This window comes from Diabrotica virgifera, chromosome 5, assembly GCF_917563875.1.
Source record: "Diabrotica virgifera virgifera chromosome 5, PGI_DIABVI_V3a".
Taxonomy (NCBI): Eukaryota; Metazoa; Arthropoda; class Insecta; order Coleoptera; family Chrysomelidae; genus Diabrotica; species Diabrotica virgifera.
The window spans coordinates 225,989,550-226,007,837 of NC_065447.1; the positions used below are offsets into that span (position 1 = coordinate 225,989,550).

At 33.1% G+C, this 18,288-nt stretch overlaps 1 protein-coding gene across 2 annotated transcripts in view; it reads right to left on the reverse strand.

Annotated features, from left to right (window-relative positions):
- Window positions 1–654: 654 nt before the first annotated feature.
- Window positions 655–18,288, reverse strand: part of LOC126885296 (lachesin) — a 909,437-nt gene continuing 891,803 nt past the window's right edge. For both annotated transcript variants that reach the window (XM_050651812.1, XM_050651813.1), the window contains 3 exons: window positions 13,073–13,120; window positions 7,908–8,009; window positions 655–969 (listed from right to left, as the gene is read on the reverse strand). In XM_050651812.1, the coding sequence (XP_050507769.1) occupies window positions 812–969; window positions 7,908–8,009; window positions 13,073–13,120 (308 nt within the window). In that variant the 3' untranslated portion in view covers window positions 655–811. The remainder of the gene's footprint in view (window positions 970–7,907; window positions 8,010–13,072; window positions 13,121–18,288) is intronic.

Here is an 18,288-nt window from a genome sequence, read left to right on the forward strand (position 1 = left end):
TGTGGTAGGTACACCACTCAAAAAAATTGAAAGCCACGGGTCTAACCTATTGTATAACTCTAAATCCCATAATGCCTCAACATCAATATGTGAGAATAAACTCGATTTTTAATTTTAATTACGACAGTATAAAAATAATAAATATTAAAATTAAAAAATGACGTTTTATTAAACCTAATCTAACAAATTACGACATTTTAATAGCTGAATTAAATTTCGACCTTTTCCTGACCAACTTAGTCTCTCCTAGGTTTGACTAGTCAAAGGCCGAAACTGTAATTTATTTCGGGCTTTGACTAAGATCGTCAGTCAGACTTGAGGATTGCCTAGTCAAACCTAGGAGTGCCTGAAATTCGGGCTTTGACTATAACATATATAATACTGGATCAAAGTGATTATTATGTATTGTTTCAAAATATGCTTTTATGATGAGTTTTTTAGATGTTTTGTATTTATATTTTGTTAATTAGTTTGAGGAGGAGAGTCTATAATCCAAAGATGAATTGGATCGAAGTAGGTGGGATTAGTGAGTGTAAAATTGATGTCGCTGTAATTGTGGATAGTACAGAAAATATAGGTTTTGAATTTGGGGATGAGCTGATATAGGTTGTTGTAAATAAATGGTAAGCTAGATTTGAAATAAAACAAAGGCAATACATACATAATTCACAGTTTTATTACTTAAATTTCATTAAAATATGTACAATTCCTTATGCTATATAAGAGCTATTACTTCAGTTCATACTAGACTAGACACAAGCGTACAAAAATAGCCACAGTACTATTTTATGATATGATGCCTAGACATTCCTTATGATATGGAAAAATGGATATGTGGATTAGTACTAACTATTCTGGGGTAGCGCAATATAGATACAATTATAACTAAAAATAGGGTTTCTAAGGAATGTTTTGGAGAGACTCGATGAGCGGAATTCGTACTGTGGTAGCTTTGAAGATCAATGGCACCTGAAACATAAAAAGAAATGTAAATATTTAAAAGGTATCATAATAAATCATTAGCTTTGGTCCATGCAGTCACGATTAAACCAATAGTACAGTGTACTATTTATTATAGGAATATTGTAACGATTCAAACATCCTACAAGTTTTAATTGACGTATTTAAATTCCCATTCTTTATATAAAATTAATATGCGCACAAATATACGAATTTATAAATATCTTAAAACCTTCGAAGCGAAAAACTCTTTAGCTATTTATTTATTTAACACTCGCGGAGAGCGAAATTAAATCAAATTGCGTCTAATAACTTTCTTTCCGTTGGCCTAATTAAATCGTTCCGTATTGTATTCCCAGACGTGGGATCGCTGAGAAATATTATTCATTCCCGGTTCGGCGGTCCAGGGAATCACATACAAGATCCGCTACTCATGCAGTACTGCCTTTATCGCAGGTAGGGCGACGTTTGATATTTTTTAATTTTTAATATCAGTCAATAAAGTTATGTAAGATACCTAATCAAGTATTTGCCGCTAAGTTATTTTTTAAAGATCTAGTTCCAGTATTCCAGTTAAAAAGTGTTGTATGCAGTCTATGGAGTTTGTGATAAAATAATAATAAGCCAAAAGCTAATAGTTAAGTTTAAAGTTAATAAAAGAATGATCATTTTTTCTTCCGTTTTTATTTTTGATGAAACAAATCAATAGATTCTGAATATTTCTGTAAGCTGGTCAATATAAAAAGGAAAATATAACTATCCTTATTTTTATTTTGTTTTCTACATGTACCCAGTGCCGTGCTGCGCTATGTTTTTTGGATATATGCCTGTAATTATGTATCACAATTGTGTATCATGTATCATTTGTGCATCACAATTGTTATTTTTTATATACAACACTCCATTAAAGGTGTCGAATTATAATGGACATTTCTGTTTGTAAGATCTGAATTAATATGTGCAACTAAATCTGTTTCGGCTAATAGTAATAAATATAACCCGTATGTAACATATTTTGTATTGTTTAATTTTTCTGGTAATCCCCTTTCTTCTTGGACATCAAAAACATAATTCTAATGAATTTTGGTTAAGATTATAAGGTAGGTGTGATTATTCCTAATTCTGGCCAGTTGGTTGCTTAAACCAGTGCCAATAAAACACAAACACACACACACACACACACATTATTCCTAATTTTTTTTGTGAACAATTTAGGACAGTTTTTTCCTTTTCTGATTGGCTTTGGATTGCTTGATCCATTCAGCCACGATAGATAATAAATTACTGTTTGCTACAATATCTTTAATAACGTTATGTACACACACCGGCAAAATTAAAGGAACACCTTAAAAATGGGACATGTTTGATGTCTTGAATCTCCTAAACCAGTTTTCCGATTTGAGTGTTTTTTTTGGTATGTTGTAACCTTATTATTTAAAAATATCAGTGTAATAATATTGTTGCTAGAAAGGTAAATATAATTTTATACCGGTTGTAACAGTCATACTGTATTTTTTCGTTAAGATTCGGAACACCCTGTGGAATATTCTAGCCTATATAAAATATTGAAATTAAAACTCTATTGTAGCCTTAAGCTTTTTTAACATTTTCTTCTTTGATTCGTTTGCTTATGTTGGATAATAAAAAAATTAGGTACTTTAACAACTAGCCTTCATCAATGCAGGGTGTTTCTAAATATGTGCTACAAACTTTAAGGGGTGATTCTGCATGAAAAAATATTGACAGTTTACTTTATAAACATATGTCCGCAAATGCGTCGTTTCCGAGATACCGGAATTTGAATTTTTTGTTGCAAACTGCCGATTTATTTATTGCTGTAGAACCGGTTGATATATGCAAATGAAAATTGGTAGGTTTTAAGAGGTAGTTATTGAGCATTTTTTGACATACAATTAAGAATTTTATATTCACCATTGGCGTGCATATGGGATATATCTACATTGTTTATACCCATGTGCACGCCAATGGTAAATTTAAAATTCTTAATTGTATGCCAAAAAATGCGCAATAACTACCTCTTAAAACTTACCAAATGTCATTTGCATACCTCAACCGGTTTTGGAGCAATAAATTAATCGTCACTTTGCAAGAAAAAATTTAACATCCCGTATATCGGAAACGAAGCATTTGCGAACATTGTTTATAATGTAAACTGTCATTATGTTTTCATGCAGAATTACCCCTTAAAGTTTGTCTCACTTCTTTAGAAACACCCTGTATCAGTGAAGAACATATGGCTAGTTGTATAAGTACTTAACTTTTTAATTATCCTACCTAAGCAAATGAATCAAAAAACAAAATGTTAAGAACGTCTAAGGCTACAATTGAGTTTTAATTTCAGTATTTTATATAGGCTAGAATATTCCACAGGGTGTTGCGAACTTTAAGGAAAAACACAGTATGATTGTTACACTCGGTATAAAATGACATTTACCTGTCTAGCAACAATATTATTACACCGATATTCTTAAATAATAAGGCTACAACATACTAAAAAAATCACTCAAATCGGACAACTTATTTAGGAGATTCGAGACATCAAAATGCCCCATTTTTAAGGTGATCCTTTAATTTTGCCAGTGTGTGTACATGTTCGCACATATAATAAGTATGCACGCACATATATTTATAGGTAGATACTATTTAAGAAAGTTATTGACCTATTTGTTCCTTTGATACTTGTTTGTTAGGTATTTGCTTATATGTATACATATGGCATATATGTATTTTGGTTTTAAGAATTTTTTTGTCTCTCGAATAAAAGACAAAGTGGTGTCCTTTTTAAAAAATTGTTTATAACCTGTTTTCTTCGATTCCTTTATTCCATATTTCAGTCCAGTCGTCCTCTTTCTGACATACCTTTTTTATCTTTATAGAGGGTGAGATCTGGAATCTTGAAAATATATTTCGTGCAAGATTCATTCTTTGTAGTCGCATTAGTCTCTGAAGACATTTCGTGCTAGATTCATTCTTTGTAGGAGATAGTTCCCGAGGTACTTTAAAACGTCCTTTCATTGGCGAGGCTACGCCGAACTCTAAACCGGAACCTCCTCTGTCATCCAGCATCCAGCGCTCCGAAAGTGGAATGGCCGCTGCAAGACCGACAACATTTCTGAAGCACTACTTTCATTTATCCACAGACTGTCAGCAATGAGGTCTTCCCTTTTTCCTGTTTTCCCATTTTTTTGTCCCAAAATTTGGGTTTTTTATTAATGTTTTATCGTATAACTAACATTGTTATACACACAAAAACTTATATGGAATCATCTGATATTTCTTATTATTTCGTGCGAATTTACGAAGTCAAACATAATTTGTTTTAAAGCAATTTAATAACAAATACGTAACAATTAAACAAATCAATAAAGTATGTAACAAACAAATTAAAACTAGTTGTTTTAAAGTCAACAGAATAAAAAGTTTCAATGTAAAACTAATAATGTTTAAATGGTTTTTATTTATTTTTTTTATTTTTTTTTTTGGTAGTCAGTGTTATCACCTCTTGCCGTGCTAAGCCCAAAGGCGGTAACTGATTTTTTATCGAAAATGAGATTTTTGTATTCCTAGGTAGGTTTCATTATATTATAATGCTTCTACAACTCCAAAGACTTTGTAAATATATTCTAGATACCCATTATAATACTTCTGCAACTCCAAGAACTTTGTAAATATATTCTAAATACCCTGTTCTACCCTAGAAATACAACAATCTCATTTTCGATAAAAACTCAGTTACCGCCTTTGGGCTTAGCACAGCAGTCTAGTCTTATGCAAGCTTCAGTTTGCGTGGGCACGCTCCTAATCAAATTTCAACATTTTGTTATGGCAGGTTGCTCCATTCTTCAAAAGCAGCTTATACTAGCCGTGCGGTGTTTTGTGGATTATCCCGGCGAGCTCTAATTTTTCTTGTAAGCATATCCCACAAATACTCTATAGGGTTAAGCTTGAGTGAGCAAGCAGTCCACTCCAAACAAGGAATGCCTTCTGCTTCAATGATGTCTCTAGTCACTCTAATGGCATGTGGAGGTCCATTATCATGCATGAAAATTAAATTTTCTCCTGTTGCATCTCTCCAGAGCCTAACTACTGGTTATAAACATACCTGTGAGCAGTTAAAGTTGACTAGATGAAAATTAAAGGAGTTTTTTTACGAATCGCAATTCCTTTCCAGAACATTATACTTTCCCTTGTATATTTGTGAACAGATCTGACAGTTTTCGTTCTTGCTTGTCTTTTTCGACCTCATAAGTACACGATCTCGTGGGTCATCTGATTTTACACCAATCCTGACTTTTTCTGAAAATAGCACATTTTATCAATTCCCAATGTTCCAGTTTTGGTGGTGAAGACACCAATTTAGGCGACCAATCTGGTGCTGTCTGGATAACTTGGGAACTCGTAACTGTCTCCTGCTGTATACTTCTTGGCACGAACTTTTCTTCTTATCGTTTCAACGAAAAAGTTACACCTGTAGTTTCCAAAAACTGCCTTTTGATCTGCAGGTGAGAAATGGTTGGGTGTTTTCCAGCTGATTGGACAATTAAACGATCGTGGCGAGCCGTTATTACTTTTTGGCGAATTTCCCTTGCTTTATTTTTAAGCTTTCCTAGTTCGTGTTATCAAGCATAGGTTTTGGACAGAACTGTGTTAATTAACATTAACCTATGTTACGCATAGCTCTACAGCCATGTCCCTCTGAGAACATTACTTTCTCCACAAGACCAATATCTTTTCCCGTTGCAAGTTCTATAACCCCACATGAGGCATATTTTCGTTTTTGGACGCAAAAGTTAGTTTATTTATTTTCGTTCAATTTGCAACTCAAGCAAATAACCTATACCGTACCGAGCTGCACTATCTGATTGTCTATAAAAACCTTTATTCTTCGCAACAATAACAAGTTTTTTCAAAAGAAATAAATCGTCGTCGTCGCGGCAAAAGTCACTAAGTCCAAAATAACAGATCTGAGTAAACGAACATTTAGTGACTTCTACCGGACAAAAAAATGGAAATTTTGGACTTATGCATATTCAGTGATTTAGGCAAACATCTACGTACTTTCTAGGACTTAATTATTTCTGCCAGACTTTGAACATTGATATTGTGGATCTATCAGGACACTTAACTCAATGTTGTTTTGAAGCTATTTCCTTGTGGCATTTGTATACATAATAAACTATTTTTAATGGGAAATAAGCCACAATTTTACCAAAAAAATGATTTTATTAACGTTTCGAAGCCCAAATCGGGTTTCGTTGTCAAAATACAAAATACTACTTATAGTCCTGTCGCCAGGGGGGGTACAACGGCCTCGTTAATTCAGATGGACTTACCCAAATTTTTTTTATGTATTTTGACCCGTAGAACACGAATTTTTTGGGTAACAGTTGATCCGGATGTCGATAAGATTGTTATAGACCAAGAACTTGAGGAATCAAATAACAGCGATTTTTGGCAAAACAAAACAATATTTTGTATTTTTTGGGTCATTTTAAGCAAAAAATATTTCTACAAGTTTTTTAGTAGGATGCACAGTTTTCGAGATAAACGCGGTTGAACTTTCAAAAAATCGAAAAACTGCAATTTTTAAACCCGAATAACTTTTGATTAAAAAATAAAATAGCAATTCTGCTTAGCGCCTTTGAAAGTTCAAGTCAAATTATGTCGGTTTTGATTATTTGCATTGCTAAAAATTTATTGTGTTATTGCTAAACAAAGCTACAAACAACTAGTGCGTGAGTGATGTTTCTATGATTTCTCATTTAAAATCGAACGAGTAGGTAGAATAGGTACTAGTGCAATCAAGACTATTTCTACGTTACATGCGTTAAAACGCATGTAAAAGCACGGGAAACCCTACGTGTTTATAGCTTTGTTAAACAATAAAAAAATAAATTTTTACCAATGCAAATAATCAAAATCGATATAATTTGACTTAAACTTTCAAATGCGGTAAGCAGACTTGCTATTTTATTTTTTAATCAAAAGTTATTCGGGTTCAAAAATTGCAATTTTTCGATTTTTTTAAAGTTCAACCGCGTTTATCTCGAAAACTGTGCATCCTACGAAAAAACTTGTAGAAATATTTTTTACTTAAAATGGCCCAAAAAATACAAAATATTGTTTTGTTTTGCCAAAAATCGCTGTTATTTGATTCCTCAAGTTCTTGGTCTATAACAATCTTATCGACATCCGGATCAACTGTTACCCAAAAAATTCGTGTTCTACGGGTCAAAATACATAAAAAAAACTTGAGTAAGTCCATCTGAATTAACGAGGCCGTTGTACCCCCCCTGGCGACAGGACTATTAAATAATAAAATAAATTTTTAATAAAATCATTTTTTTTTGGTAAAATTGTGGCTTATTTCCCATTAAAAATAGTTTACTTAACTCAATTTTAACAAAAGTGGACTTACTGAGTTTTGCCGTGACGACGACGAAATATTGCTTTGAAATACATGGTGATTCCATATAAGTTTGGGTGTGTGTACACCTAACATTGTCCTTTCTGTTGTGGCTAGTTTAGTCATATTTGTCTTGATTAGGGTCCTAATTTGACATCATAATATGATGCCATGATAGGAAAGATGCACTATTGAACACTTTGCTGTTATGTATTGAGGTATTTTGCGGTACTTAAGTATCCAACCGAGTTTTCCAAATCCCGCTCATGCCAATCTGTATATAGTGTCTATAGTGATTTCCGCAGTTTAATTTTCTTTGTCGGTTCAGAATTTGGCATGGTAGATATATTCTTGGACCTGTTCTATCTCATTAAAACTTTAAAATGTTATAGAAAATAAGTACATAGTCTCTTTTCTTAAATTTTCTTTTAATAACATATATTGACTATACATCTTGGGGATATGTTTTTTAATTTATTTGTTAACTGTTTTAAATGTATATTACTCAATGTATACTAACCTTCTAAGCTAATCCTCCTTGAAGTTTCATTACGCGATTTCTTTACATCTGCGTCATGGTATTTGTATTTCGAATCACCAAACGAAATATTTTCTTCATAAGCTGAAATATACACAGAATATTATAAATTACTTAAACACACCTAAATAATTATGTGATAAGTTATAGTGCAATAAATATGTATTTTAGTTTCCCCTCACATTATCTTCTATTCGTTGTGTGCAAGTACTTGGAGGCGATACGAGAAACGATCGTGCGCGAATAGCGGAGAAATCTTGCAACTTTCTTAAATAAATAATTGTCAATTTAAATTGTCAAATTGACGTATACTTCATATCCATAGGCGCCCATACCCAAGGGCAGAGGGGGCCGTGGCTCCCTCTAGCTTTTCGGGTGCTTTAAACTATATATTGTTATCCATAGTGTACAAAATGTAATGTGCAAAATCTTCACGTGTGCCGTGTGCCCCCCTCCTCTGAAAATTTTTATATGGGCGCCCATGTTCATATCTACTGTAAATGAAGAAGAAAACTTATATGTTGCTCCACAATATTGATATGATATGCAACTATTATATAAAAGTAAATTTAATTAATTGTATTTTGCTTGTAGTAGTGCATTTTACAAATTAGTTTTATTTACTACATACAATTGTTTACCTTTTAATAACATAACCTTAATATTACTTTTTCTTCTTATAATTTTTTTGGGCCATGGCCTTGACAATTGTCCAGTAACCAGGACCAATATGATTGGCCAATATAATTAAAAGAGCGAAAAATGTTGCCGAGCTATGAAACCAGGTGTCGAATGGACGAAACGGAAGAACTAATAAAAGAAGGCGAAGCCTCTTTATTAAATGCCATATATGAACTAATGGTCAACATATGGAATAACAAACAACTGCCACATGAATGGAATAAAGGGGTGATCATAACAATACACAAAATGTGAGATCAATTTCAACGTAGAAACTACACTCACCGGCAGAGAAAACGGGCACCCCAAAAAATGGGTCATTTTTAATGTTTTGTATTTCCTAAACCTGATGTCCGATTTAAGTAATTTTTTTAATATGTTATAGCCTTATTCTTTATCAATATCGCTGTAATAATATTGTTGCTAGACAGGTACATTGTCATTGTATACAGGGTGTACGAATCAAACTGTGTTTTTTCTCAAACTTTGGAACACCCTGTGGAATGTTCTAGCTTTTATAAAATACTAAAATTAAAACCCAACTATAGCCACAGATTTTCTTAACATTCTGTTTTTTTATTCATTCACTTATGTTGGATAATAAAAAAGTTGGGCACTTTAACAACTACCCCTGTTTTTCGTCAATACAGGGTGTTTTTCAATAAGTACGGCAAGCTTTAAGGGGTAATTCTGCATGATAAAATAATGACAGTTTGCTTTGTAAACTTATGCCCGCAAATACTTCGTTTCTGAGATAGGGGGTGTTGAAATTGTTCTTACAAACTGACGATTTATTTATTGCTCTAAAACGGTTTGTGATATGCAAATGAAATTTGGTAGATTTTAAGAGCTAGTTATTGCGCATTTTTTGGCATACAATTTAGAATTTTATATTCACCATTGGCGTGCATACGGGATATATCTAAAATATTTATACCCGTATGCACGCCAATGGTGAATATAAAATTCTTAATTGTATGCTAAAAAATGCGCAATAACTACCTCTTAAAATCTACCAAATTTCATTTGCATATCACAAACCGTTTTAGAGAAATAAATAAATCGTCAGTTTGTAAGAACAATTTCAACACCCCCTATCTCGGAAACGAAGCATTTACGGGCATACGTTTATAAAGCAAACTGTCATTATTTTATCATGCAGAATTACCCCTTAAAGTTTGCCGTACTTATTTAAAAACACCCTGTATTAACGAAAAACAGGGGTAGTTGTTAAAGTGCTTAACTTTTTTATTATCCAACATAAGCGAATGAATCAAAAAAACAGAATGTTAAAAAAACCTGAGGCTATAGTTTGGTTATAATTTCAGTATTTTATAAAATCTAGAACATTCCACAGGGTGTTCTAAAATTTGAGAAAAAAACACAGTTTGATTCGTACATCCTGTATACAATGACAATGTACCTGTCTATCAACAATATTATTACAGCGATATTGATAAAGAATAAGGCTATAACATATTAAAAAAATTACTTAAATCGGACATCAGGTTTAGGAAATACAAGACATTAAAAATGACCCATTTTTTGGGGTGCCCGTTTTCTCTGCCGGTGAGTGTATTAGGAAGTTGCTGAATATAGTATCTAAGTCTAAGACATTATCAAATTTATTTTTGTAATTGAAACGCATCTTTGATCCGCCAAAAAATTATCGGCAAACATCTGAAAATAACTACCACTATATTTAAGACCTAGTTCACCTAGACACTAGACACCTGTTCTAGTTTTTTATCGATTTTCATAAAGCCTTTGATACAGTTGAACTTAGCAAAATATTACAGGCGCTTAAAGAATGCAGGCTAGATTATAGGTATACAAAATTATTACATAAAATATACTTACAGGCAACAACCACTGTCAAATTACATACTAACAGTAATCGCATAAAAATAGAACGGGGGGTTAGACAAGGAGACCCAATGTCACCTAAACTTTTTAATACGGTCTTAGAACATGCTTTCAAGAGTTTGGATTGGATGACAAAGGGAATAAAAATAGATAGAGAATACCTAAACAACTTACGTTTCGCCGATGATATAGTCATAGTAGCTGAGGATCTAGGTATGGCAAGAGAGATGGTACAAGAACTCGTTGTAGCTACAGAAAATGTTGGTTTAAATATAAACATCTCAAAAACAAAAATAATGACAAATTTGGTACCCAACCAGAACATCAGTATTGGTGGGAAGGAAATAGAACTCGTAGATAGATATAAATACCTGGGACATGAAATTACGATTGGCAGGGATAACCAGACTCATGAGCTGAAGAGAAGAATCGGTCTTGGGTGGGCAGCATTTGGAAAACTGAGAGAAACTTTTAAAAGTGAGTTACCCACATGTCTAAAGAGAAAGGTATTCGATCAGTGCGTCCTCCCAGTCTTGACGTACGGATCAGAAACACTTACCTTAACTAAAGCCTCGGCTACCAAACTAAGAGTCACGCAGAGAAGAATGGAGCGGTCAATGTTAGGAATAACTCTGCGAGACAAAATCAGAAACGAAGAAATCAGGAGAAGAACAAAGGTGACTGACGTCATCGAGAGGATAGCCAGGTTGAAGTGGAGATGGGCAGGACACGTAGCCAGAATGACAGATGGGCGATGGACGAAGAGGTTATTGGAATGGAGGCCAAGAGAAGACAAGAGAAGCGTCGGTCGACCTCCTACAAGAGGACTGACGACTTAAGAAAGGTAAATAAAAACTGGATGAGGGCGGCGCAGGATAGATGGGGTTGGAAACGAGGGGAGGAGGCCTATGTTCAGCAGTGGACTTTTGAGGCTGGATGATGATGATATTTAAGACCATTATTCCATTGTTTCACCAACCTATACATACCTTGTTTAAAGAATTCTTGTGGCTCTAGGTCGAAGAATTCTTTTATTACATTTTGTATGTTATCCTCCATCTTAAAAAGATTACCTTTTAACGCCATTTTCAGTGGTCCAAAGATGTGAAAATCGTAGAGCGATAAATCGGAACTATATGATGGATGCCCTAATATCATCCTTTTTTTTAGTTGTAGCTTTTCCTTCAATTTTTTGATGACATAAGGCCGAGATTTGTCGTGCAATAGAATAACACCACGCGAAAGTTTTTCTGGGCGTTTCCCAGGCGAAGAAAGGATCCTTCTTGGTTGAAAAAGAAATGTTAACGTGACCTTGCTCGCAGAAGGTTGAAGTTTGTATGACCACACGATGATTATATTTGGACGGATTGCTTACAACAAACGCCATAGGAAGGTATTGAAATCACATCGCAGGTAAATACAAACAATAGGGACTGATCAGTGTGACTTTTTACAAACATTAGGTTTGTTCCAACTCGATACACAACCGTTCTTGAACGGTTACGAGTATGCGCAGTAACGAAAAATGTATTACTGCGCATAATTATTTGTTATTACGCATGCGCGTAACGATTTAAGAACGGTTTTGTATGGAGTTGGAACCAGAGACATGTTAACAATAGAGCAGGCTAGGCATATGCCACTCAATGCATCGGGGTGTAACGCCAATATCAAGTACAGTGGTCTAGCTATCTTTGTCTGTCGTACGAGTGTGAGCGTATGTACCAAGAGGTGGGAGTAATGGAACGACACAGACACAGAGGCTGCAGCCATCATATGCTAGAGAGAGAGAAAGATAAGCGCCGGTAGATAGAGATAGATAGACCACCGACCCGAACTGCTCCGCGTTACGCTATTTTTCGGACCTGGAATAATCTACGTGTTATTATGTCTATAGTTGGAACAAACCTATAACTAACATTCCAGAACGTCAGTTAAATGATTACAATTGTGTCCAAGGCTAACCTGACCAAAGATAAAGATGTGTTTCAATTGAACAAGCTTAGAATTTCTGCAAAAAGAAGACCATAATAGACTAGATCTTTGTGTTGAGGCAGATACTAATGAATTTAATATAGATATGACATCAATCAAGAATATTTTTGATACAGACATTGAGACATTCCATCATAGTTTGTTGTCATAGTAAAAGAAACAGTCAAAGTATAAATTAAAATCCTAATCCAGACAAACTAAGATGAGGGGATGTATTGTGCTGTATTTTGTTTAACGTCACGTTGGAGAAAACTATCAGAGAGTCAGGGTCAATAAGACCATGAATCCTAAATGACATAAAAGACATGAATCCTAAATGTCCTTGTATTATTAGCTGAATTATTAGCTGTAAAACGTGGATGGCCTCTGTCTGTTTATAATTAGATCAGTGCTTTAGCACATAGCTCTCATGCCATCCTGGTTAACGAGTTTTGTTTACTAAAATCGTCTTTATACTTAGACAGCTATATACTTGTTGATTTCACGTGGATTGGTTTTTTTAAAGTAATTTTGTTTTGTTTTGTATGTTAGATGTTTGATGTTGGATCTCCAAATATATAAAAATAATCTGTGCAAGTACATACATATTAAAAAATCAAACTTACCTTGTTGCTTCTTGTTAGTATGAATGTATTGATTAGGATTAGGAATTCCTAAAAATAAGAAAACAAATTAATAGTGGTAAATAAGGGTAGAACAAGCTATAGATAGCTTTTTTTATTAAAAATAATATAATGTGTTGATCGAATTTAAGCTTATTATTGATATGTAAAACTATCCCCAATGCTGTTCAACATCCACTCTAAGGAAATCTTTTAAGAAGGAGTGGATGATGCTGAAGACGAAATTCGAAGTAACGGAGAATATCTCAATAACATAAGATACGCAGACGACACGCTGGTATTCGCTGACAGTTCTGAAGCCCTCCAGGAGTTATAGTCCAAGTAATGAAGCTTAAAATAGGACAAAACCTCGCAATTTTTGACAGAATGGATCGATTTGCTTAAAAATTTGAGAATAAGTAGTGGACTGCTCAAGGATCAAAATATATATGATGCGGAAAGGCGCTTTGGCCATGGGGTGGTTGCCACCCCACCACGGGGTTGGAAATTTTTTATTATATTTTGACCGCAAAAGTTGATAAAAACGTTAATTCTAAGCAAAAAATGTTCTATACATTTTTTTGATAAAATTAATAATTTTCGATTTATTCGCTATCAAAAGTGTTAGTTTTATATCGAAAAAATTAATGTTTTTAATCAGTTTTCTGCTAATAACTCAAAAAGTTTTCGTTTTATCAAAACAACTTTGCTTAACTAAAATGTACCTTTTGAAAAAATAAACAAAACAGTTTTTTTGAATTTTCTTTAAGACCAATAGTAGTCGAGCTATACTATATTATATGTTAGCTCTTCTTCATCAAATGCTAGATATTGTAGTTTCAAAGTCAAAAGACGAGAAAACTATGCATTTTTTGAGGATAACTTGTTAAAACTAATTTAAAGTATTTAAACATATCTATCTATAGAAATAAAAAAAAGTCTCTAGCTCAAAAATTAAGTGACTTATAATGAAAAGAATGTCAGTCCCTATTTTTTTTTCAGCGAAAAAGTGATCAGGATCAACCCCATAATCACCACTCTAATTAAAATTAGTCATTGACCTTATGTTGTCTTCTTTATTTAAGTATGTATTATTAACAGGTTCTAGAAGTGTGACCGGCTTAGAATAATTAGTTTTAAAAAGAATGGAGTTAAAATCGAATAACGAATTTTAGTAGTTTGGCAAAAAATGCCCTTCCTAAAATTCTTCCGAATAGAAAGATTAGCATCACAGACACGAAAAAATGTTTAAACATCAAATTGTAGCTTATTTAATTCCCATGAACTTGGTTTGCAAAAGTTTTTTCTTCGGCAAAAATTGAGTGGACTATTGATAATTATAACTTGTAATAACACGCAAAAACCACCTTTACCAACCCTTTCAAAGTCACCTCTTTTTGCGACTGAGGATATTAAAAGGATTTAATACTAATAACCTAATAGATCTTGTAAAAATCTACAAAATTCTTTTTTACCAAACTTTCTAAGATAAAAAAATAAAAAAGTTACGGTTAAAAAATCAATATATTTTTTAAACAAAAAAAAAGGAGAAATCTAATTGGAAGCATAATAATGTAAGTTAGCGGTGTTTTTGACATTGGCCTTATTCATTCTTCTTTATTTATGTATTATTAATAGAGCCTAAAAGTTTGGGTGGCTTGGAATGATTAGTTTTTAAAAAACTGGAGTTAACCGAAGCAAACAACGATTTTTTGTAGTTTGGTAAAAATGCCATTTTCTTCAGAATAGAAAGATTAGCATCAGAGATACGAAAAAATGTTTATATATTAAATTGTGGGTTACTTAATTCCCCAGAAGTAGGTTTGAAAAAATTTTTTCTACGGTAAAAATTGAGTGAATCGTAACTGAGTAAGTAATCGAAAAACATTGAATTTTTCGATATAAAACTAACATTTTCGATAGCGAATAAATCGAAAACAATTAATTTTAGTAAAAAAATGTATAGAACATTTTTTGCTTAGAGTGAATGTTTTATCAACTTTTGCTGTCAACATATAATAAAAAATTTCCACCCCCGAGACGGGGTGGCAGCCACCCCCATGGCAAAAGCGCCTTTCGGAATCATATAGATTTTGATTCTTTGACTATCCACTACTTATTCTCAAATTTTCAAGCAAATCGATCCATTCTGTAAAAATTGCAAGGTGAATAGCTTCGGTTCCTTGACTAAAAATGAATATAATCACAGAACTAAGCCAGAGATGTGGACTTTCACTAAATACTTCTTCTTCTTTAGGTGCCGTGCCTGTATTCAGACGTTAGCCATCATCATGTTTACAATTTCCTGAAACCTTTCTCTATCGGCTGTTGCGCGAAATAATTCTTCTGCTGTGGAGCCACACCATTGTCTAATATTAGGCAGTCATGAAAGTTCATTTCGACCAATCCCTCTCTTTCCTTCCGCTTTTCCTTGTATTATAAGGCGAAGCAGATGGTATTTAAGTCCTCGAATTATATGGCGTTTTGAATTCATCATTTGAAGAACACTTTCATGGGAAGTGTGCGAAACCCACGATATCTTTAGGATTCGTCGATAGCACCACAATTCGAATGCTTCTAATTTGTTTAGAATTGTGGTTTTTAATGTCCATGTCTCACAACCATACAAAAAGGACAGACCACACATAACTAAATATTAAGAAAACAGCATGTTTGATGATATCTAAGAAGGAACAGCAATTTGGACGAAAGAGCGTGAACGGTCAACAAATAGAAAGAGTAAAAACATACACCTACCTTGGTACGAACATCAATGAAAATTGGGACCATTCTCAAGAAATAAAATATAGGATAGAGAAAGCAAGATCTGGATTTCAGAAAATTGCTAAGCTATTTAATGTCATAATTTGTCAATCCCCATAAAAATCAGGTTACTACGATATTGGTTGGTCTTTCCTATATTGTTGTACTGAGTTGAGTCCTGGACTCTCACAGACACCACCTGTAAGAAAATTGAGGCTTTCGAAATGTGGCCTTATCATCGAATCCTGAAGATATCTTATACCCATCACGTTACTAACCAGGGTGGTTTGTTGAGAATGCAAAAGAAAAAGTTAAACACAATAAAAACAGCCAAAATTAAATACCGGCGACAGATATGGAATGCTGCAACTAATCTTACAAGGATAAGTCGACGAAAAACGAGGACCAGTAAGACAAGGATTTCCTTTGAAAAATCTACATACGTGGTTCTACAACACAACAATCACAAATCTTTTCAGAGCAGCAGTGTGCAAAGTACAGATTGCCATGATGGTCGCCAACATCCGAAACTGATAGACAATACAAGAAGAAACAAACCAGAAATTTATTTTCAATCTCAGCTTTGATAGTGTCCTCCAAATTCCTTCCAATTATCCTTCAAAACACGAATATTTGTGTCCTATAGTGTTCCATATAAGATAAAAAACTCTTGGTAAAGAAGCTCGAGGATCATGTGATTTTTGATTTGATGAAATTCGGAATATTTTACTGTATATCTTAGTCCAGGAACCGAATTTTTTCACCTCACAATTTTTATAGAATGGATAGATTTGCTTGAAAATTTGAGAAAAGTAGTGGATAGTCCAAAGATCAAAATCTATATGATGCCGAAAGGCGCTTTTACAATGGGGGTGGTTACCACCCCATTTCGGGTATGGAAATTTTTTATTATATTTTGACCGCAAAAGTTGATAAAAATTCTAATTCTAAGCAAAAAATGTTCTATACATTTTTTTGATAAAATTAATAGTTTTTGATTTATTCGCTATCGAAAGTTAGTTTTATATTGAAAAAATTAATGTGTTTCGATAATACTCATTTACGATTCGCTCAATTTTTGCCGTAAAAAATTTGTTTCAAACCAATTTCTTGTGAACTAAATAACCTACAATTTCATATTTAAACCTTTTTTCGTATCCCTGATGCTAATTTTTCTATTCTGAAGAAAACGGCATTTTTTACCAAACTACAAAAGTTAGTTATTCGCTTTTAACTTCAGTTTTTTTAAAAACTAATCATTCTAAACCAGTCAAACTTCTAGAATCTATTATAGTCCAAGTAATGAAACTTAAAATAGGACAAAATCTCGCAATTTTTACAGAACGGATCGATTTGCTTGAAAATTTGAGAATAAGTAGTGAATAGTCCAAGGATACAAATCTATATGATGCTGAAAGGCGCTTTTACCATGGGGGTGGTTGTCACCCCATCTCGGGGGTGGAAATTTTTTATTATATTTTGACCGCAAAAGTTAGTAAAAATATTCATTCTAAGCAAAAAACGTTCTATACATTTTTTTGATAAAATTAACAGTTTTCGATTTATTCGCTATCGAAAGTGTTAGCTTTATATCGAAAAAATCAATGTTGTTAATAAGTTTTCGGCTAATAACTCCAAAAGTTTTCGTTTTATCAAAACAACTTTACTTAACAAAATTGTACCTTTTGAAACAATAAACAAAACCGTTTCTTTTAGTTTTTTTTAAGACCAATAGTAATCGAGCTATACATTATTAAATGTTAGCTCTTCTTCGTCAAATGCTAAATACTGTATTTCGAAGTCAAAAGACGGGAAAACTATGCATTTTTCGAGAATAACTTGTTTAAACTAATTTAAAGCATTTTAAAATATCTATCTCCAGAAATAAAAACAAAGTCTTTAGCTTAAAAATTAAGTGACGTATATTGAAAAGAATATTAGTCTCTACTTTTTTCAGCGAAAAAGTGAACCAAAGCAACCTCCAAATCACCACCCTAATTAAAATTAGTCATTAACCTTATTTGGACTTCTTTATTTTTATATTATTAACAAGTTCTAGAAGTTCGACCGGCTTAGAAAGATTAGTTTTAAAAAAATGGAGTTAGAAGCGAATAACGAATTTTTGTAGTTTGGAAAAAAATGCCAAATGTTTCTTCAGAATACAAAGATTAGCATCAGAGATACGAAAAAATGTTTAAATAGGAACTTGTAGCTTATTTAATTCTAAAGAAACTGGTTTGCAACAATTTTTACTACAGGAAAAATTAAGTGAGCTATTGATAATTAAATCTTGTAATAACATGCAAAAACCACCTTTACCAACCCTTTCAAAGTCACCTCTTTTTGCGACTGAGGATTTTAAAATCAATTAATTTTAATAGTCTTCTAGACCTTATAAAAGCCTACAAAATTCTTTTTTACTAAACTTTCTAAGATAAAAAATAGAAAAGTTACGG